Source organism: Parasteatoda tepidariorum, chromosome X1 (assembly GCF_043381705.1).
Source record: "Parasteatoda tepidariorum isolate YZ-2023 chromosome X1, CAS_Ptep_4.0, whole genome shotgun sequence".
NCBI lineage: Eukaryota > Metazoa > Arthropoda > Arachnida > Araneae > Theridiidae > Parasteatoda > Parasteatoda tepidariorum.
In genome coordinates, this window is record NC_092214.1 from 16,916,494 (window position 1) to 16,940,596 (window position 24,103).

General features: G+C 30.7%; 1 protein-coding gene across 1 annotated transcript in view; it reads right to left on the bottom strand.

Annotated features, from left to right (window-relative positions):
- LOC107455461 (lachesin-like) overlaps positions 1-24,103 on the bottom strand; it is a 137,432-nt gene that overhangs the window by 10,702 nt on the left and 102,627 nt on the right. The window contains exons 4-7 of the mRNA XM_043040309.2: positions 21,457-21,627; positions 19,226-19,363; positions 16,179-16,469; positions 14,268-14,333 (exon numbers count right to left, since the gene is read on the bottom strand). Coding sequence (XP_042896243.1) covers positions 14,268-14,333; positions 16,179-16,469; positions 19,226-19,363; positions 21,457-21,627 — 666 coding nt within the window. The remainder of the gene's footprint in view (positions 1-14,267; positions 14,334-16,178; positions 16,470-19,225; positions 19,364-21,456; positions 21,628-24,103) is intronic.

The following is a 24,103-nucleotide window of genomic DNA, read 5'->3' on the forward strand; positions in this document are numbered from 1 at the left end:
TAAACCGTTTGATTAATTATATATATATATGAAAAGACATCCATTTATCACACCTAGGTGTACATAGATTACAGTCCAACAATCAAATAGTAGTACTCATGTATCACAGCATTCATTAGAATTCGAATATATGTAAACTGGAATTAACGGTACTTAGAAACGAAATTTTAACAATATATTGTTATAATGATTATTTTTCACCCATTTCTTAGGAAATCACAAAAAATTATAATTGAGTCGCGATGGCTCAGGGAATAGAGCGTTCACTTTCCAATGAGGTGAACCGGGTTCAAATCCCAGCGATGGCTGGTAGATGCGAATTCCGCATCCGGCTTTCAATGACCGCAGTGCTGACGTAAAATATCCTCAGTGGTGGACGGATCATGGGTTAGAGTCTCCTTGGCATCAGGCTAACCGTGGGAGGGTTCTTGTGGTCTCCATGTAACGCAAATGCGGGTTAGTTCCATCAAAAAGTCCTCCACGAAGGCAAATTTTTCTCAATACTTGATCCAGAAATTCCGTTGCTTTCTGGATTATTTTCAAAATTATAAGGCTACGGAGTTGAGCATTAGTAGTCGTAAACCCAACTTTATGTCGGCTGTTCAACGACGGTAATAAAAAAACTAGTTCCAATATAAAATGTTTAAAAAAGAAAGAAATGTTTCATATGCTCCCTATTTCGGCAGCATATGGTAGCAGCTGTTCATTATAAGCTATCTTTGCAAATTTGTTCATATACTTCCTATTTGGTAATTCATGAATGACATTTTACCGTTGTTTCGCACAATATGGAGTATATGGAGCCAATTATGGTTCGAAGTAGAGGTTAGGCTTTCGTGAGGCTAATTAAATCACTAAGTGAAATAAAATGGTTTGGAAGTTAAAGTAAAGATTCCTAATTACAATTTTTTGACTTCTTTTGTTTAATTATCGATCGTCGTTTTGAGTTAGTGATGTCACCTAGCTTCCAAAGTTTTTATCTTCTTCTTCAAATCCTTCTACAATATTTTTAAGGGAAAAACATTGCTCAGTTATCACCATTTAGAATTTTATTTCTTCTTTTTCATCACCAGTGGCCTTGGTGTAATATCACAAATATAACTTAGTTTTCAACATTAAATAGTGCTTCATATACTATGAAGAAATGTATGGTCAAAACTACCAGAATATAAAAAATTTACTGAGGCTCTATCAGAACACCAAAAAGTACGGTAATTTCTAACTGTAGCTCTTTGGTAATGATTTTAGGTGAAATTACAAATAAAGTATGGTTTTACTGTCATGCCGTTTTGTAGAAATTCTGGTAAAATTTGGAAATTTCACCAAATAATTTTAACTATACAAGTATAATTTCTACATAACGCAAAAAAGTTAAGTTTGATTACCTCTATTTTTAATAAACGTTTGTTAATATCTGTTCTTATTGGTGTGTTTTTCATTTGTGTGTAAGCTATAAGCTAACGTCTACGAACCTTTAAAATTATATTGTTCCAAATGTAGAGAAAATATGGAAAAATTACAGAATAAAAAAAAAAAAGAATAAGAAAATATTTGAAAAAAAAATAAATATCCGGAAAAAAGACACAATCTCTTCATCAGTTCACACGATTATATCCGCAAAAATGAGTGCTATCTAATATTGTATCAATATATCACTACAGTAGTGTTAGAGAACTCATAAAAATTTTTGAAGCAAATATAAATAGAACACATTATGTATCGCGTAAAACACAGAAAAAAAATGTAAAGAAAAACTAAACACAACGGGAAAATTTTCAAGAATAATTTAAAATATTTTCGTTATAAGATTGCCATATTACAAAATATGAAAACAGAAGCGCAAATTGAAGTCAAAGCTTAAATAGAGGGATTTTGTCTTATAGCGCGTTCTTACTGCAGGCACTGCAGCGAGTTTGATTTGTTGATTTGTTAGTTAACAAGGATGGGCCCGGAAATGGATGTGCGCAAGGTAATATTATACTGCATAATTTAAAGAAGTCTATAATTAATAAAGTGGAAAGAGAGAGAGAAAGAGAGATGAATTGCCTCTGTTGCGCATATTTTTAGCCATGGAGTTGCACACGGAAAAGTGCACACGGAAAAGTTCTTAGTAAATTTATTTACAATAACATACAATTACCTCTATGATTTTATATAGAATTTAATTTCTTTAGTTGGGTATTCATTGTTTTTTTTAATCAAATTTTGAAAGAGTTAGTCTATTTGTTTTTTGGATAAATAAACATTACTACATATTATTTCAATTTTACTCATTTGATTAAAAATGGTATTTAAACAGACGTTTTTAGAAACATTAGAATGCCAAGTTATTAGTTTATTTATATTAATATTAAAATAATTTCTTTTATCGTATAAATCAACAAAGCAGATATTTTCTTCTTTTATAATATCCAAATCCAAAAAATTAAAATTAATATTATCATCATGATTACGAAGCAAGATTAATTCCTCGGGGTAATTATTATTATTTTTAATTCTTCGAGGTAATTTTCTTCGGTTTTCTCTTTTTCCTCTTTGACCTTTTTGTATTTATTTATTGTATATTTTGTATTTATTTAATCTCTGAGGTAGCAGGTTCAAACCGTTGTATCTATTAACCAATATTTATTTACTTATTTTTATTATAAAATTTTCGAATTAAAAAAAAAGTAAGATTATAAATAATTTAACAAGCTTTCTTTTGGAAGGATAATAACTATTTAGTGAGGATATTTTTTGATGATATTTCTTTCTCAATAAATAATAAAATAATTTATAGCGATCAAAGGGCAAAATAATCTGTAATACCGTCATGTGGGGCTACTTTGTGCAGGATTTCGCAGTTTTTGAACTTTGACATGTAAAAAAACTATGTTAATTCAAACTTTAGTAAAATGTATCGATATTATATTCATAACTGGACTCAGACGAGTGAATTTGATCAATATTGACATTATTTGTAGGTAATATTTACAAATAATAAGTCAAAACATACCTTGCACAAAGTAGCCCCCAAGTGGGGCTACTTTGTGCAGCGATAGGAATTCAGTTTAATAATCATGTTTTTAGTAAAATATTGATATAAAATTGATGAAAAAGTTAATTGTTGACATTTTAAATAACAAAAACTTCAAGATATGTAAAGATATTAATTTGAAAATCATTTTCAGCGTTAAAAAACCATTTTTTATGAAGAATTTTTTCTTAAAAAGAATGCTTATTTCAAAACATATGAGTTTAAACCATATTGAAATAGATGAAATTTCAAAAATAATAATTATTACATATTCATTAACATTTATAATATTGATAAATTTGAACATAACATGTCAGTTTCAGTCAAAACTTCAACAATTCAGTTTCTGTCAAAATCACCTGATGTCCTATAAAATATATTTTTATGTGTTAAATCGTTTGATTAATTCATTAGAAAAATCTTTGTAGAAGAAAAATAATAGTTTACCAGGAAGTTTCACGTGTTTCTTGTGAATTTTATTAGAGATAGTATTTCTGTGGATTTTGTACTTCCGAGAAGCTTCTGCAATCGACATACCACCAGCAACTGCTTGCAAACATTGTTGCAGCTTTTCTAAAGTGTAATCACGGTAGTTTCTCGTTCCAGGTATTTTTTTATAACGTCTGACCATTTTTCTGTCGAAAAAAAAAACGAATGAAACTTTGCACAAAGTAGCCCCACAGTGCATTTTTTTTCATTTTCCGTTTATTTGTTATTAATTTTCAAAATTTTTTAACGCCAACATGATATAATTGCTTATTAATATATAAATAAAAAATTTTGCACTTACGACAATTGTTTTATCAAGGTCTTTGCATTTCACAGCTAAAGTTTCCACGCACATTTTTCGACGTTCGACGTTCTCGAAAAGTTGCTGACATTCGATAAACAAAACACACTCTGAGATTGTTTTAAAATTCGAAAAAATGTTTGTAGTAATAGAGGAGACTTCTATCTTCAAATTCCACGCATTTTTAACGTGAAAAAAACATAATATTGAATAGCAGCACTTGAAAAGTGCCAAATTCGAATTTGCACAAAGTAGCCCCCGCTGCACAAAGTAGCCCCTCATGACGGTATTTAAATATGATGGGAAGGAATGACAATGGAAATGTTTTCTTATTGATACTCTGTAGAAATATTAATGATATAAAATTTTAAAATATATCTTATGTTTTAAATTATTCTGAAATATATATTACGACATTAGTATATTCACAGAAGAGCATTTACATTATGACCACCCTGCTAATAACATGTAGGACCACCTTTAGCCCTCAAAACTGCTCCCGCCATGGCACTGATTCTACAAGGTGCTGATAGGTAGTTTGAGGTATCTGGTACTAAGCGCTCACCAAGTAGTCCTGCAATTCCCTCACATTGCGAGGGGGTAGTGTGGCAGCACGAATTTGATTTTCCAAATAGGACCACAAGTGCTCTATTGGATTAAGGTCAGGTGAATTTGGGGGTCAGGACATAACTTGAAAGTCACTGGAATGTTCCTCGAACCAATCCATGACGATTCGACCCTTATGACATGGTGCATTATCCTGTTGGTAAACACCAACCCCCGCAGGAAAAGCTGTTGCCATGAATGGGTGAACCTGGTCTGCAACTATGTTCAAGTAGCTTGCAGACGTCAGGGATTGTTCTATGAGGATTATGGGTCCTAATGTGCCCCATGAAAACATTGTTTCTGGGCGAGAAGCCATGAAAACCTGGGCGTGCCCATTGTTATAGATGGAGAATGGTCATAATGTAATGGCTCTTCGGTGTACATTGATGGAAAAAAATCCCAACATCAAGAAACAAATATTGCAGAGTAATGAAATTTCCGATATGCGTTTGTCTGAGTAACATATTTAATTGATGAAAGTTTCAAAATCACAGGTTAATGCAATTAAGAGAAAAACTATTTCAAATGTGAATTCTTGATATATTAATAACTGGTGTAACCAACAGAATTTTGAATGCAACCATGCAAATGGGCATGCATTGTATCATTTTGTGGGATGGAGTTTCATCCCTGTTGCATTTGGTCAGTCAATACGGGGATAGTTAATGCTGTTTGCGGATGGCGCTGAAATTGATGTCCAATGATGTCCCAAATGTGAGCTATTAGTGAAAGATCTGGTGATCTAGCAGTCCAAGGCAACGTGTTGATATTCTGCTGAGCATGTTCAGTTACAACAGCAGTATGAGGCGAGCGTTACCCTGTTGGAAAATACCCCCTTGAATGCTGCTCATGAATGGTAACAAAACAGATTGGATCACCAGGATGACGCACAAATTTGCAGTCAGGTTGTGTGGAATAACTACGAGAGAACTTCTGCTGTCATTGGAAATAGCTCCCCAGACCATAACTCCAGGTGTAGGCCTAGTGTATCTAGGCCGGAGACAGGTCGGTAACAGGCTCTCGTTTGGCCTCCTTCTAACTAATTTATGACTATCACTGACACCAAGGCAGGACCGACTTTCATCAGACAACACAATAGATCTCCACTCAGTCCTTTAGTGAGCTCTAACTCGATCACGTCGTAAGCGGCAGTGGCTTGGAGTGAGTGGAATGCAAGCTACAGGGCTTCTTGCTCGGAGCTGTATTTGAAGTAGCCGATTCGTGAAGGATCGTTGTGTCACTGCAGTTCCAACTGCTGCTCAAATTTTTGAAGCAGACACTGCACGGTACGCCACAGCCATTAGCTGTACACTGCGGTTTTCCCTCTGAGTAAGGCCGGGTGGCAGCCCAGAACCCGGTTTTCTTGAAGCAATTCATTTCCTTGACCGCTGCTGCCAATAATCATGCACAATTGAGCGGCGGTGGTTCAGGGGATAGAGCGCTCACCTCCCAATAAGGTGAATCGGGTTTGAATTCCGGCAATGACTGGTTAATTCGAATTCCACACCCGGCTCGCACCGATCACAGTGCTGACGTAAAATATCATCAGTGATAGACGGATCATGGGTTAGAGTCCCTTGCCGTCGGGCTAATCATGGGAGGTTTTCGTGCTTTTCTTCTCCATGTTACTCAAATGCGGGTTGGTTCCATCAAAAAGTCCTGCACGAAGGCAAATTTCTCCCAATACTTGAACCAGGTGTTCCCTTGTCTTCTGGATTGGGTTCAAAATTACAAGAATACGGAGTTGAACATTGGTAGTCGCAAACTGAAAAATTCGGTAGACAGTTTAAAGACGGTAATAAAATAATTAAAAAATCATGTACATTGAATACATTTCTCCCCAGTCTTACTGCGATATCCCGAAAAGAAAATCCACCTTCTCCCAGCCCAAGTTCAAAGTCAGTGAGCTGTTGATAACTGCTTCATCGTCTTGTTGAAGACATTCTTGACTAACAACAACTCACTATGTCAAAATTTCACGAAAAATAACGCAGACATAACACTAAATTTAATGAAAAATAACGAAAAATAATATTTAAAGCAACCCTGATTTGAATGTTCACAGTAGCGCTATCAGCGCCTAACTTACGCGCTAAGCACAAAATTTGAATATACATCTTCTTTCAGTTGTATAAGCAAGCCTAATAAATCGAGTTTATCTAGCGCAACTCCTTTTTGGTGTTGGAATTTTTTTTTTTACGTCAGTGTATTTTCATTTGACTAATATTCAATAAAAACAATGTTCGTCAAAAAAGAGCAATTCTAGAAATTTAGAATTATAAAATATGCAGTTTTAAACACTTGGAAATATAGTATTTTTAAAGATGTTAGAACATCTAGCTTTTTTAGATTTGCTCTGACGTTTGATGCACTGCGCAATATATAACACGGGAGCACTTTTATATTAGTTTATATACACTGATCACAAATATAGTTAACTTGAATGTAGCTGTTTTAATTTATAAATAAGAAAAATGAACTAGTAATAATTCAAATAAAATTTTAACTAGAAAAATTACCGATCAAAATCGAAGCAATAATGTTTTGGCCACATTAATATAATTTTAAGAATTTTGACAAATCATGAAATGATATTTATGTGTCTAACAAAATAATTAAAAGTATTCAAATAATTCGTTTTAAACTAATTGATTAAATTTTATTTTATTCATAAATCATTCATTCGTCTCAAATTTTTAACGTTAAAATTAAAAAAAAAATAATACCCTTTTTACTAACATAGCAGCTAAGATTTTGAAAAGCTTACAAGTTGTTTTTAAAAATTCTGCTACTTTTATGTAACTGATATATTTCCAGTTACTACTCCCTAATTAAAAATTTTAACGTATGATTTCTTTTTATAATTTAAAAATGTTTCTTTAATTTTGTATGGAATGAATGTATATTCTTGCTTAAAAAGAAAAATATATTTCTTGTCATAATAGAAAACTACATATCATTGACATTAGATTAAATAAAAGGCTAATTTTGGAAATTAAAAAGTAAATTTTGCTTTTGTGGAGGACCTTTTGATGGAACTAATCCGCATTTGCGTTACATGGAGAGAAAAGTCACGAAAACCACCCACGGTTAGTTCAACGGCAAGGGAACTCTAACCCATGATTCGTCTACCACTGAGGATATTTTACGTCAGCACTGTGGTCGGTGCGAGCCGAGTGTGGAATTCGTAACGCTCAGCCATCGCTGGGTTTCGGGCCCGGTTAAAAACTTTGGAAGGCGAACGCTCTAACCCCTGAACCAACACGGCTCTGCTCTTGGTTATAATTGACAACTGTATGGAATATTAATGTATGAAATATTAGAAAAATAAATAATTAACCCAATTAACCAATTATTATTTTATTTGGTAAAAGATATCAAAATTGATAAATAAACGGTAAAACTAATGAACATTTGGAATGAACAGAATAACATTTTGGTATTTTTATCATTGTCTTTTTGAGCCTGGCGTGAACTTTTTCTGTTAAATTTACTTTTCAGTTCTGTATTTTTGCTAACTGAGTGGCACCGCACATTTTGGTGTTAATTACCAGAATTCTCGTTTTTATTTTATTCGAAATTTCCTTACCATATAAGTAATTTTTTCTCTGTATAAAGTACAAAATAATGTTACATTCTCTTTCCTGTGGTAAATACTATTTTTATATTATAATGAGATAATGGTATTTCTATTTTTACCAACCATATAGAAAATTCTAGAAGCTTGTTAAGAAAACAAATTAACAGCAAACCATTTCTATAAATTATAAAAATTTTGGAGAAATAAATGTTTCAAAAATAAGACTTTCTTAAAAAGTAACTGTTTTATCTGTATAATTATTATATTTTAAACAATTTAAAACGACTATTTAAGAAAAAAAACCTTTTACTTAAAGTAATTATCAAATGTTTTTAAAAAGACCATGATACTTAGAGACTTAATAAAAATAAAAGTATAGAATTATGGTATTAATCTCTCCAAAGCTTTTAATTAGTATGTTATAAGTACTTATAAATTTCAGACACAAAATAATTGTTTTTAAAAATGCTTTTAAAAGTGATGATTTTTAATTAAGGCACCAAAATTAGTTTATTGAATGCTAAAATTTCTTCGTATTTAAAGCGTTATCTTTACTAGAAGTGCTATTAAGGTGATTTTGTATATATTATTGATTACTAAGATTGCCGTATGAATATTTATTGAGAGTAATTAAGTTATATATCAATACATAAATGAGAGAATTTTTATTTCAAAGGTTATCATTATAAAGATTTTTTTTAAAAATCCTTTTCTTCTTTTTTTTTGTTGTTAAAAATAATGTTGTAAGAAAAAGATTCTATTTAAACTACTGAATTTTCACTGTTCTTATAATAAATGCTACTTATAAGTTTAATCTTTATTCATCAAACCTACAAAAAGTGCAAAAGCAGTCAATATTGATTTATATTTGACTATAATTTTGTAAATTAATTAATTTACCAGATATTATTTTTAAGAAGTCTCCAAATTTAACGATAAAAAGTGTTGTTTGTTGTTGCTCCTTTAATGATGTTAAATACTTTATCAGAAAAATAATCTAAAATGAAAAAAAAAACTCAGAGGACTTTTGACAATGGTAACTTAAATCCAATTTATTCCTGATATTTATTATAATTAGAAATGATTACTTTCCCCGGTTATTATGGATTTCATTTTTGATTTTTTGATCATCCCTTGAAATTTCTCCCGGAATAATGGTTGATAATAACAAAATTCTTTCACGGTTAGCTATACTACTACTGTTATCACAAAAACGGATTAGTTTCACTTAAAAATCTTCTTTGAAAACAATTTTACTGCAGTTGTTTATGTAATAGTGGCCATTACTAGATGTATGTTATTACTTTACTATTTCCTCACTTTTTAATAAAATGAAGTATAGTAATATAAATACCAAAAAGTGCAATTTATTTTTTATTTAATTAAATATCTATTTTCTTAATTTTTCCTTTTAACGTTAAATTTTTGCTATTATATGCTTCATAAGCCGACCGGCCTGTGTTGGGGGCAGGGAACTGTCCTTGCATCAGAAAGGTTCTGGGTTCGAATCCCAGGCAAGGCATGGATGTTCTTTCTTTCTCTGTACTATCTGTCCTCACTGTGGGAGTGACGTATGCCCACCTAATATGGTGCCCTTGAAAGGGAGGCCAACAAAATCGCCCTGTAAATCCCTGAATTGACGGATGTTAACACAGGTGGGCATTGGAAAAGAAAATACTTCATAAAATAAGAAAAACTTTATAATTAATTTTATAAAAACAGTCTGTTCAGTCCGTGTTTAATTATGATTATCAACAAGGGATATATTTATAAGAAATAAGATTGTATTAGCATCAGTAATTTAATTTATGCTGAACTATTGCTTCTGTTATTGCAATTGCTATTTTTTTTTATAATCATTAAAAAAATCATAAAAATAACTTAGTTATACATCAACGTTATCATATTATATCTTGTATATTGAAATCAAATGAGTTAAAATGAATAAATAAGCATATTTTGGAATCTTTAGGCTTTACTTTGAGAATTCCCGACGAATAAATAGACAAAGAATTTTTATAACCAATAATAGAAAGAGTATTTTTTTCCCCAATTGAGTGTGATTATGTTAAAATGTTTTTAAATTAAATGTAAAATGATCAGAACTTTTTTTCTCCAAAATTATATAAATAATTCTGTGTTACATACGAATTCCATAATTATAAATAATAAAAGTTTGAGAATAAAATTAGTAGAAAATTGAAAGAAAATATTCCTCATTGGTGTGTATACTAACATTTTTGTCAATTATTGACAAATTACAAAAAAAAGGCACACAGAACTTAAATTTAAATATTAACATTTCGAAAGTTTTGTTAATTGTTAGTTAGTAAAATTGCAAAACAACAGCAAGCATCACAGCCAAATTAAAATAAAAAATAATAATCGAGGTCCGATATTTATTCTCCCTTACATAATTTAAGATTTTAAATTAATATTACTATGCATGTTAATTGAAATGAACAGTATCTAGTACAATAAATAAATTTGAAAAAATGGCAAAGATTAATCAAGGACTAATATTTACTCTCATTTTTATCACTTAATATTTTCGACTTATTCGTTAAGTCATAAAAGTCAATCACAGATAAAGGTCTCGGAGGTGTAAAATGTATGACTCATTCTTAATTAAGTTGAAAAATGACGGAAGATATCAAGAATCGGAGAAAATCTGATAATTCTCTCATTTTATTACGTGTTCGATTATAATAATTGGTTCCGTTTGCAAAGGTTAATCAGTTCTCATTAGTGGCAAACGATAGGTTTTGCTAATTACTCTCTTAATCGGAGAAGGGAAGCAAAATTTTCTCCCATTTGGAAAATTATAAAATACGCTGATTCAAAAACTGTATTCTAATGTTATACGGATATGAATAGAGTAAAGTTAGTCATTTTTTAGCATAAAATAAGTTTGTTGCAAAAAATATATCGTAGTCGTTATTGTTTTTAAAAAATCAAATTTTCTTTTCGTGAATTATATTTATGAAGATCATTTTACCACTTTTAGGGAATATTTTTTTCTCTTTGTTTCGTCATCTGATGACTAATTTAATTTGTTTTTTTGCTTTATCAACTATTAGAAGAGGATAAAGTTTAGTTTCTCAAAAAATGTCCTGTTAAATAATTTTAAATTAATTAGAATAATTGTAAATTCTAAAAAAATGTTTATTTGCATTATTTTATACAGCGTTTTGTTTTAATTTATGTTAGGTTTTTTGAATACTTTTCAAAAAAGTCTTTTTAACTTCATATGCAGCATTTCTAATATACAATTTTAAAATTACTTATGAGTAAATATCAAACATTTTAATGTCATCCGAGGATTATTTGTACTCTCGTTACAATAATTATCGTATTAAATTATTTCTGTTGAGTAGGAAAAAATGAGTCCCATGGCTCTCCTGAATGGATTATTATTAGATAAGGTTGCCATTTCAAAAATTGTCATTAATAATTGTCAGCCAGTAAAGCTTTGACAAGGTAAGAATATTTTATTCCCTTTTCCCGCTGTTATTGGCATAATTGTTTTAAAAATTCATTGTTTCAATGTTCTTTTAATTTTTTATGGTTAGATCAAAGTACATCTTTCAGTTTCATACTAAAATTTCTCCTTTTTAATTGAACCTGTCCAACTAAATTGACTTTCTCCTCTGTTACTCTTTTTTATTTATTAAACTGTATTTGCCTATATAATTTAATAAAAAGCAATTTTAATGATTTACAGTGTGGATTCGACTAGAGTATAAACTGTTTACTCTTTCAGGTAACTTATTTTTACACAAACGCTTTTGAACATTAGTAACATAGGGAAATATAATGCAGTTAATGTTTTACTTTATGTTCCAAATCAAATAAAAAATTGTACTGCTGTTCTGGACGAAAAACATTCAAATTGCATCTGAAACTTTTATAAGTAGTAATTTGAATATTTATCCTCTTAAAAAAATTGCTCTAAATGCCTCTGTGTTTTTGAAAATGACCCACATAACTCATGGGCAAAAGTTTAAGGGGACCACACAATGTGTGGCCAGGGAGCAAGGGGTGAGAGGTCATTGAAACATGAAGGAACGGAACGGAGGGACTAAATTAATTTTATTGAATGCATGTGCCGAAATATAATAAAAATTTCTCAAAAGAGTGATAATGTAGGCGTGCCTTATAAAACGGCTCACGCTGATTGATTTGCGTCAGCGTCAAATTAATTTAGTACCTGCTCCTCTATACGTTTGGTGTTTTGTTTTTTTATGTGACAGTAACGGATACCTTCTAGTGGTTCATCACTTGTTCTCCACAATTGTATTGCATGGTAAAAGCTGCTTATTTAGAGATTCTCCATCGCCCCTTAAATTTTTGTTCAGGAGTTTTGAAACACCCTGAATAACAATCGTCCGTATACGCTTTGTTAAAAGTGTATACTCTCTCTTCTCTTTTTTCGTTTCTTTTTCTTTCTTCTCTTTTATGATTTTCTTTTAAGAATGATATCTTAATTCATACTAAAATAGTTGATATTAAAATATGAATAATATTTTAGTTGTTTCTTTTTTCAACACCAAGTTAATAGTTTTTCTGGTTTAGGTAAAGATTACGAAGTTCATTTCTTGATATTCCAAAAACTCAGTATTGTACTCTACAGCGCAAAGACATTCTTTTGATGGGATAGATACAAAACAGTCAGTATCAGGAAATGTAATTGATGCCTATAGTTGCCAATAGTATATTGGTCTTGTTGAAGCTGGCGGTATTCCTTAGAGCAATATAACCAGTGGAAGACTATTCTGCCAGCAAACTTAATTCGGTAAAAAAATAAGTTGACTAGCAAGGCAAATTAGAGGAAATTTCAGAAATTTTTTTCTTTCAGGTTTCAGATCATTACAAATCAGTGATCCAGTTTGCAATAAAATTAATGGATTAATGATTTTTAAAGTTTTAGGGGTAAACAAGTTGCGTTGATGCATTTAATTTAAAGAATGTTTGAATTTATTTTTATAATTCTTTAATATTGTTTCGCTTATCACGCTGCGTCAAGGTCATCAAACGTTTAAGGCCTTTTTAATTTTTGAGGTTAGAGTGTCTTTTTGAATAACTAATACAGTGTCACGTTAAAAGAAAATCCGATCACTATATTAAAAGTTGCACTATTACAAACACTTTAGAATACACAAACTAATGCCAGTACAGTTATTTTACAGTTCAATCTACACAAATCGGTTTAAAGTTGAGCCATATATACATTAAATTATACTACTGAATTAAATTTGCTGCAACCGTTACTTGGGCAAACGGGTCTCAAATACCACCGTATGATTATTAAATTAAATTTCTAAGATTTTTTTTTTATTTTTAATTCTTTTCTAACTTATTTTTCAAGAGACACGTTTATTGCTAATTTTTTAAAATTAATCATAATGCAATATCAGATAATGCTTTTCTTTTAGACTAATATCTTATAAAAATTTTGCTAATATGAATAGACATAAAACTTATTCGAGATTGACGTGTTAAACTTAACAAAACAGAGACAATACAAATGTCACTAATTGAATTTTTAACCACTCATTTAGCTGACCGGAAATAGTTTAAGGTCTTTACTATTATTATTTATTTATTTATTTTGCGTGTAATTTATTTGTATATGAAAAGTAGGTATTCAATAATTAGGGAAATTCGAGGGCAACCAAATCAGTACTCTGCCCAAGGTCTCTACACTCTTAATCGAGCTGTAATATGATTTGAATCGAACCTTATTTCAGCTGAAATTAATCCATAATCAAGTTTTAATACTTCCACATCAATAAAGTTCCACTTTATTGAAGTTACAGGAGATTTACATAACATTGAAGTTCAACGCTCTCCAATATTTTTAAGAAATAAGTTTCCTCCATTCAAATGCGTTTTCACCGCATTGATGCTTGTGATAAGGAAGGTGAAAATATAACAGATTAGTATTTTAAAGTATACACAATATTGAACAAGGTGTTAAATAATAAGGGCTTTTAATATATTAATCATTAGTATCATTGTAAAAAATAAAATCATTAGAGTATCCAAATTAGGTGTCCGAAACGTTATCAACTGTTAATGAATTTCTAACATACTGTTTAAAGAATTTTGACGTTTTTTTTGTGCTGAGTGGGTTTGAACCGAAGACCTTTGGCCCTAGTAGGATGCTCTCACAACCACGAAGAAGGATCAGACCAGAGCAAAACTCTAAGTTAAGATACAACTGACTTATAATAAGCCCTTTACTTAAATTTTAATGTTTTGAAGCCACTTACCATCGGAACTTTGTCTTCTGACAGCTGAAGTATCCTTAGTAGGAGTTGTTGTTGGAGGCTGAATTTCTGTCATTAAATAACAAATATTAGGAATTTTGTATTTTAAATGATTTATTTCAATAAACAGAAAGAAAATATTTTAGATAGTATAAAAAATATACGTATGAATTTTTTTATCTTTAAAAATTCAATTCGGGAACATGGTTAGATTTGCCCTACACTGTTAGAAATTTTCGAACATGTCGAGCGAAAATATAGTTCAAACTTGCAGCAACTTAAACTTATGTAACCGGTTTTTCATAAGCCGGTATAGTTTTTTTTTAGCAAAAATTTTTTTCAGTAAGGTATTTTGCGTACTGTACATATATTTTTATTTAACCTGTGAGAAGGATACGTATTTCCACCTAGGTATCGAATTTCAGAGAGAGAAATATATAATAAAATGTAAGCGAATGTTAAAATCATGCTACTTTTTGGCTCATTTAAAGAATGCATTATTAATTTGAGGGCTCAATGTGGGCACAATCATAAGGTTCTACCTTTTTTGTAAATAATTTTTTTTATCCTTGGTCAGTCAAAAGAATATAGGTCAATACGGAATTTGTTGCTACATTTTCGCTAAAAAATGACGTGTAGGAAAATTCTTGTCGGCTTAGATGCAATAAGAAATGAAATCGAGTCGACGTTCGACGTTAAAGAGCAGGAAGGCAGTTCTCAAATCTATGAAAATTGCAAAAAAAAAGTAAATAAATAAATGAATTAAAAAATAAAAATAAATAAATGAATTAAAAATAGTGTAAAATAAATAAATAAATAAAAATGAAACAAGAAAATGTAAAGTAATTACTGCCTTATACACCTCCAGAGCATTACGATTTTTACGACTTATTCTCTGATTCTTGACTAAATATTCCTAAGAAAAACAAAATAAAATAAACCATTTTTTAATTTCTTTAAAGGAAAGTTTAATTTTAAATTTGAATGCGGAGGCTGAGTATAGCAACGGCAATGTCGTAAAATGAACGACATTATTTTTAGTTTAATATATTCATAATATTTAAGCGCTTATGCATAGATTTTTAATGAACGCATGTCATATGTCACGTAAATAATTAATAAATTTATAAAAGGCAGTGAAATATGTATTGGATTCATAAGATTCACTTTGAAACACAAATTCTCTAGCTTTAAGTGTAATATATCACTGTATTTTTTTGTATTTCACAAAAATAAGCCTCACAATAAGACTTTTAATATTAAGTGCACAGCAAACCTTTCATAGCGAAATGCTTAACTTGAAAAGCAAGGTAGCAAGAAATAACGTGGGCAAATTTAAGATCAAATATTTTTACGCATGATATTATAAACTCATTTTGAGGATGTTATTTTTCCTTGGTCACAAAACAAAAATGGACTTTCAGAATGAATTCTGCACTACAAGATAGATTTTCTTGATTATTTTGTAGCATTAGAATGGTCACCTTATTTGCCAGACTTGAAATAAGTGAATTTCTTCTTTCGGTCTATCTCAGAGATAAAAGATAAACCCCACAAGACTTTGATTTTCTCAAAAATAAAAATAAAAAAGCGTGCAAGGAATGGGCTCAGTATCAGTAGGCAGTTGCGTCCTATAGCTGAACATTTTGCAACACTTTTACAGATCTGCATTAAGACCAAAAGTGGTTACTTTGAAAGTTTGTAATAATGTTTCAGGTAGTTACATTAACATATTAATTTGAATGTTTGGTTAAGATATTTTAATAAGCATTAAAAGTTTGTGTTATATGTGTCCGAGTTATTTCCCGTCACTCTGTAATTACTCTTATCACTTGCGCACAAGTTTGACACATTTTAAATGTATTCATTTAAAATTACTAAACACTTAAGAGTAAAAACACAAGATGCACTTACCGTAAAGTCTAACAGCACTTTCAGTTGATCCCAAAGAATTTTTTGAGTAACACGTGTAGTCCCCATAATCATCTGGTTGCAGGTTCTTGATCGTGAGCCTTATATGAGTTTTGTAAGTTTTCGTGAGTTTGCTTGTAACTTCCAATTTCTCGTTAGAAATGATCATCTCTCCTGGTTTCTTTCCCCAATAGTTAATTGAATTGGGATAAGCTTCTGTATGGCAATCTAAAGTTACATCGCGCCCAAGAGGTGCACCAATCAATTGGTTAGGAATCCAGAGTACTGGAGGAACTGAAAAGTACAAAGAGATGTACAAAGATGCGATTGCTTTGAAAGAGTCGGTGTTACTTCATAAAAGTAATTTTTTAGTAAGGTGATGCCAAAATATACTATCTTAATCGATTGAGAAAATATTGCGCTTTCCTTTAAATATAAACAGCAACATTAATAAAGAATCGATTTCGGTACTATGAAAAAGCACCTTCATCCGCTCCGAAAGTATTTCTATATAGTACCAAACTTTTTCTGTAATTAATATCTTTTTTAGTCATTTTTTTAACTTGGCACTGATGAAGATTTATTTTATTAAGGTTACCTTACTTAATTATAGGTTACCTTACTACTATTGTCCCGCAGTGGACTGATCGTTAAGACACGGTTCCCAGCAGATCAGCGAAGTCAAGCATCCCTGACTGTGGTCAGTGTGCGGGTGGGTGACCAATTGGATCATTCTGCTTAGGGACCGAGGGTGTGCGGTATTGGTCCTCGTTAAGCTGTTCTACCGTAAAGTGCTTGACTTCGCGTGCAGGTCGTTAGGCTACCGAAGAGGGGGTGCCATCCCCTCTGAAGAGGATCAAAATTGTGATGGCATGTCTTCGAAACATCCTCAGGGACAGTCACCAATAGCCCATTGTGCAGATCTAGTTTCAACGTAAATGAATACAACTACAACTACCTTACTACTATAATGTTACGGTTGCCTTACTTTAATGGTAATTTTGAAGACTGTTATGCGCGAAATATCTGTAATCTTCGGAAAAGCAGAGTAACTTGTGGAATTGAACAGAAAAACGAAAATTTAACGTGTTTTTGTCAATTAGTCCAGTTATAAGCAGTTAAAACTGTTCTTTAATTCACATTATTTTGGTTATCAAGATGGTTTTCCCNACTTCGCGTGCAGGTCGTCGGGCTACCGAAGCGGGGGTGCCATTCCCTCTGCAGAGGATCAAAATTGTGATGGCATGCATTCGGATCATCCCTATGGATGTTTCCCAGACCGTCGCCAATAGCCCATTGTGCAGATCTAGTGCAGATCTAGTACCTTACTACTATAATGTTAAGGTTGCCTTACTTAAATGGTAATTTTGAAGACTGTTATGCTCGAAATATCTGTAACCTTCGGAAAAGCAGAGTAACTTGTGGAATTGAACAGAAAAACGAAAATTTAACGTGTTTTTGTCAATTAGTCCAGTTATAAGCAGTTAAAACTGTTCTTTAATTCACATTATTTTGGTTATCAAGATGGTTTTCCCTTTTCTGGGAAATTGAAATAAAAAGACTACTTTTTTGAAGAATGGCAAGTCATTTTTATTTTTTATTCTCAAAGCTTCAATCTTTAAAAAAACCTAAATCTTTGAAGAAATGGTTATAAATTTTTATTTTAAATCTGATTTTTAGTAACTTAGACTCTATTACGTTTATACAAGCATAATCAATCCAGGTTCAAATCATGGATAACTTGAGTATGCGCCAGTTGCTGTAAAATAAACTAAGACATGCATTTAAATAAAATAATTGCATTAAACGATTGAAAAATCTGTTTTTATCTCATAATTTTCTTATGATTTTTAAATAAAACAGATTTTAATATTTTCAATAGCTAATTTTCTTTGACGTAAAATATAAGAGACGATGGTTTATCATAAATAAAGCAATATCATCATAGATTTAGAGTTTTTTTTTTACCGTTTGGCATTTCTAAATTTTACTGATTGTTTCCAACTTTTTCAAATTAAACACAGTTTTCAGTTTATTTATTTATTTACTTTTTATAATTTCTGAGTTAGCTTCCAAGCATTTAATATTACTTATTATATAAGCAATATATTACTCTCTTCTAATATTGTGAATTGGGTATTAATGAGTTGCAATTAATATCCTATTTAAAGGAAAACAAATTTATTTTTCAAATTTTGATTCATGAATTGATTGAATCAATCTCTTTCACGTAGACAGAAATGCTGTTTCCCTAGAAAATTAATGATCAAACGCTTTATAAACCTGTATTATGTTATAAAGTTATGAGTCATGTATAAATTATTGAAACTTCTTTTGAATGATTTTTCCCAATCTTTTGTATCTTATCGGGAATAAAAATGAAAGCTATGTATATATGAATGCTATGTTCTGAAATGTTAATGAAAGCTATGTTCTATTCTAAACACATGCAATAAATTGACTTTTTGCAAATAAAGAGCTCACTCGCTAAAGTGGTGATCCAAATTCAAACACTGGTTAATGAGATGTACTGCACTGACCACAGTGCAAATGTAGAATACCCTCTGTGGTTTGTAAATCAAAGGATTGAATTTGATTTCTGTCAGGCTAACTGTAAATGGTTTTCCTCTCCATGTGACTCAAATGCGAGTAAATTTCACTCAAACCTCCACGAAGATGAGTGTCAGAAACAGGAGTTCTTTTGTCCTCAGAGTTGGGTCAGAAATACAAGGTTATGACTTTGAACATTGAAAGTTGCAAATCTAATATGGATCTGTGGTTCAACTTTTATTATAACAAAATTAAATAAAGTAGACAACTCATAGAGCAAGTTTATAACTTTGCATGGAATTTAATGAATTAATATATTGATGCACAAACTGTAAAGTATTAAACTGTTTTTACTATATATTAAATTTAAAATATATTATTAATGAACTATTTGTATATTAGAACATAGAGCAAGTAGGGTTAAAAAATTCTAAGCTTTTATCTGCAAATAGACGTAATCAATTTTTTAATTCAAATTATAAAAATAACTGTACTCGTACAATGTACATGCAGAATAATCCTCCGACTAACTGATGGGGGAACTCCATTAGCAGCTATGCAAAGGTAAGCTCCAGTGTGCAAGCGACTTACACGAGTAATACTCAATATTTCACCTTCATAAGTGACAGCATTTGGATCTGAAATAAAATAAAAACGTTACTTAAGAATAATATATAATAAATAAATCCATAAAAAGCGATGAAATAACAGAAAGAATGAAATAATATAAAGAAGTAAAATCTTCGAAAGAAAGAAGGGAAAAACAATAAAAGGGCATTTTTAAATAGTTCAATACAGGTTAGCAAAAATGACTAAATGTTTCCAAACTATAGAAAATTTTTTTCAATGACAAACGCTTGAAGTATGGTACAAAGTAAACCTGTAATTAAGTTCATTTCTCACGTTTTATAATTCTCAATATTTCACAAATGCACTTTTTAAATTCTTATAATGCTTTTGGAATCATAAACAGTGTTTAAGTATCACAAGGACGTGTCTAGGTATCACAAGGCCACTCCGGACCTTTCACAGCGAGATATTTTTTACGTGAAAGTCATCAAACTATAAAATGTAAGGTACGCGCACTGAACACTGAAAATACTTCCTTTAATTCTAATATAAGTAAATATTTAAAAAAAATTAATATCTGGTCATTCATTTGTATCAACCTTTGTATCATAGCTCATATATCATATTTGAATTAATAATGCAAAACAACGAGAATGAAGCCCAAATAAATGCATAAAAATGGACATACTATAGTTTCGGTTCTGTCGTTCCTCAGTGTCGAAATACAAAAGCGTTGTTTTGCGTTGATTTATTCATACAAAGCACAAATTATAGGGCAAAATTAACAGTCTCTATCGTCCTCAGGGTGACTAAATATAGAAATTTGGTGGTTAATCGCCATTTTTTTTTAACTCCAAAAGGTTACAAAACGAAACACGCTCTTCTCGTATTATTATTTATTACATCAAAAAGCTGTAGTCTTCTTTGGAACGTTATTTTACTCATGTTCAAAATTTCAAGGTGACTAAATTTGGAAAACTAGGGTTTCATTCAAGATAATTTCATTTTGCTTTTTTATTATTGGTAGCCAATTATATTGAAAAGTAATTTAATTAATATTGACACCTCACGTGTCGGAATGGCCGAGTGGCTAAAGACACAGACCTGGCAAGTCGGAGGTCGATCCTCCAAGTTCTCCCCGTTTCTAAAAAGACTTAAGAAGTATGAAAATATATATATTAGTTGTAAGGTTTTAGTTAATATTTATAGAAGTTTTATAAAGTGTTTTATTTATAAAGTGTTCTAGAAGTTCCTAGAACATTCTCTTACGTCATTTCAGCTTCCTGATTTCACTGTATATAAGTTCATGCGTTTCAAGTGGAAACGGCAATTACCATGTTCTGTGTATTTCAGGCATTTGTTAATAAATCTATTCTACTTGCCAGATTAAATTCTATTCTTTCTACGCGTCAATGTCATTATAATAACAATTATTATAAATTTATTTTGTAAAGAATAAATTTTAAGCTTGTTAATAAATTTTGTGTTGCATTATTGGTACCCCAAATTTTATTAGTTGTTGTTCTCGTCGATCGTTAAGGCAGAGGGAGTGCGATTTTTCTTGTTTTTCAGTGGTGCCATCTATGGCCAAGAATTCGACTTCTGCCACACTCATAAGCCACACCCGTTTATAAGGCGAACCCATTCCTACATCCATTCGTTCATTCATCCACAGATCGTAATTTTGACCTGAACCAAAGAACGACCATTCTCCAATTCAGTACCCCCAGAGGTGTAATCTGCTTAAGGGACATTGGAGGACTTTGTGATTCGACAGATTTAGCGTGCACCAGTCAGAATTTACTACACAGTGAGTTTTCGACCGGCTGGAATCGGACTCCCGTTCACACTAACGTGAGTCCAGAGTCCTGCCAACCAGGCTGTTCCGGCAAAATCTTATTAGTTGAAAACGTATTACGCAATAATATTCGACACAAACCTATTTGGAGAGGAAAAACTTTCTATATTTTAGAAATGAACCTAGTAGCGTTTCCCTAATTTTGAGAAATGGTTCAAAAGAAACGCTTTATATTAATAATAGATTTTTTTAAAAAAGTTTTTTAATTTTAGAAAAAGTGGCTAGTATCAAAAACGCTGGAGGTAACAAAATTTTTTAATTTTTTGCTTTAGCAGAAAGTCTTCGCTGGGATATTTGAGTTACCTGTGAATTTTTTTCCTTGCCATATTCCAAGGGGTATTGGTTCGTTATCCTCTCGCCTCCAAGTAATATTTGGAGTAGGATATCCCACTGCTTTACACGTAAGTGTAACGTTTGAACCTTCTCGAACAATAACATCACTACTACTGCCTTCTTCTAAGATATCAGGAGGAACTAGAATAGAAAAAATATTCTAATTATAACATTTATCTTTGCACCATATATTTTTTTCAAATGAGGGGTAGAGTGAAAGAAGGGTTTTTTGTAGCCAAATAATTAATCCTATAAGTGGGGGAGCAGTGTAAACCCTAAAAATTTTGACAAATTTTTATACTTTTTCAATCAGCAAGCTATTTAGATACAGAGTGTTTCGTAAGGACCGTCATTAATGTATGTTTTTAAAATCTGTATCAAAAATGAAAATGTATGCACAATGGAGATCCCAAATTAATGTTTATGCGAGGGAAAAAAAAACAAAAAAAAATGAAAACGTTATCAAAATCTGACAAATCACAGTACAGGGAGGCGAATGAGCTAAACAACAAGACAGATTTGATTGTGTGAGAAAATAAAAAGGAGTTGAAAACGATTATTAGATTACCGTTTGTAGAAATTCGAAATACACATAAATAAAAAAAAAAGATTACAAAATATAATTATGGCTTACTTTTCTTTTCCAATGTATCATCTTGCTTCAGTTCAGAATAAAACTATTTATAAATGCTTATTAAAAACAAATGGAGTTACATACCTTTTTATCTCATTGCCGCTTTTTAAAATGTACTTACCATTAAATATTTCCTCTATAGTCTCGGTTTTCAAAACTAGTTTCTTTTAATAAGTTTTTTTTTCAAACCATGAAAACAATTTATCAAAACATGTAAATCCAAATATGTATAATATTAATAAGTATGAAAAATTCGTCATTGGTTTAGATTAGAGAAACAAAGCCTTCTTTAGGCGAAACATCTAATTTCATGTATAATTAGGGCCGCAATGTTGTAATAGTAAATTAATTAATTAGCGGACGACATTTTCTAAAAATTAAGATTAGACTTTAAAATGTCATACAAAATTGATGAATTAACTTATTTTAAACATGGAATAATTTTGTTCAAAAATATTTGTTTTCTCTCTATAATTAGGATAATAGGAGACTACTTAATTCTCAGATATTTAAAACGAAGATAGGACAAGTCAAATTAATAACTGCGAGTAATAATAAATATGTGTTATTTTAGTTGAGGTAACAAATAATCCATAAACGGTTTTTTAGATCAAGTATTTTGGAAAAAACATGGCGTATATAATTCGAATTTGTTTCTATTCTGGATGGGTAGCTAAATTTTCTGAATTGTAAATTTTGATTTCAACAATATCACATGTACAATGTACATGCNTTATCCTGAAGTTTCTTATTCTTACTGCAATGAGCCTTGCATTATGCCTTTGAATAGAGAAACTTTGTTAAGTTAAAGAAAAATATAGCAATGAATGATATATTTATAATAAGATATAATAATATATGCATGTGCTAATTGCAATCAAAATTAAATAACTGATGCCAATCGGGCAGTGAACTATGTGTTTTCTTATTGCCTAAAAATATATGTGTTCATTGCAATAATCCTAAAAAGTGTTAGGTTGATTAAAAATACTGCAAACTTTCTTAATTAGCCAAGAGCATAGCAAATAAAAACGAGGTTTAAAAAAGAACTGAATTTCGCTATTAGCTTATGGCATATGCAAAATCAGTCCACTGACACTCTGTTCTCACTCTGTTGGGTAGAATTGAATTAAAGCTGGAAATCTTAGTTATTTTAAAATGCTGAAGAATTAAGGTTTATGGCCAGAAGGGTTGAGGATTATCATCACTTTAACTAATTCATCTAATTCTCAACCATTTGTATTTGGTCCGTAAACATTTGAGTTTTATGTATAAACGCGTCGTGGTTAAACTGAAAAACCAAAGCAAATCACTTTAATAATAACCTACAGATTAAGTATATGCAAACTATTCAAATGGAAAACATTTTATGACACGATTACTAATTATAAATGAGTCATGGTTAAACTGGCAAACAAAAAGTAAATCTTAGCCTACAGATTTATAGACAAATTATTGAAATATATAGCATTGCTGCTGAAATTTAAAGTTATAAATTTAGATTTGATTCAACAATTCACGATATAAACTCTTTTATCGATTCCCTCAGGTGAATCAAGAATTACTAAAGCCATAAATTTGGCTCCCTATTTCATTCGGAAGTATTGATAAACTATCTATGTGAATTAAGATACTTTTCTTGTTATTAATTTTATTTTTCTTTAAAGGTAAATTTCTTTTAATAACTATAATTATTTCATATTTTAATTTGTAAACTGATGTTGCTATTTCGCATGATCACGAACTTTTAAAAAAATAGGAACAAGTTTTTGTGAAGCTTCTTAGTAATATACATTTATGTAGAAAGTAAATAAAAGTTACATTAAACTATTCGACATAATTTTCAAAACAAAGTTTAGTTTTGAAATTCAAACAACAAAGGAAAAATAATAAATACTTTTTCGCTGTTTATTTCAGTTTTTAATGAGACATTAGATTCAAAAAGGTGATTTAAGTTTGCAAAATAAGGAAAACTATTAAAAA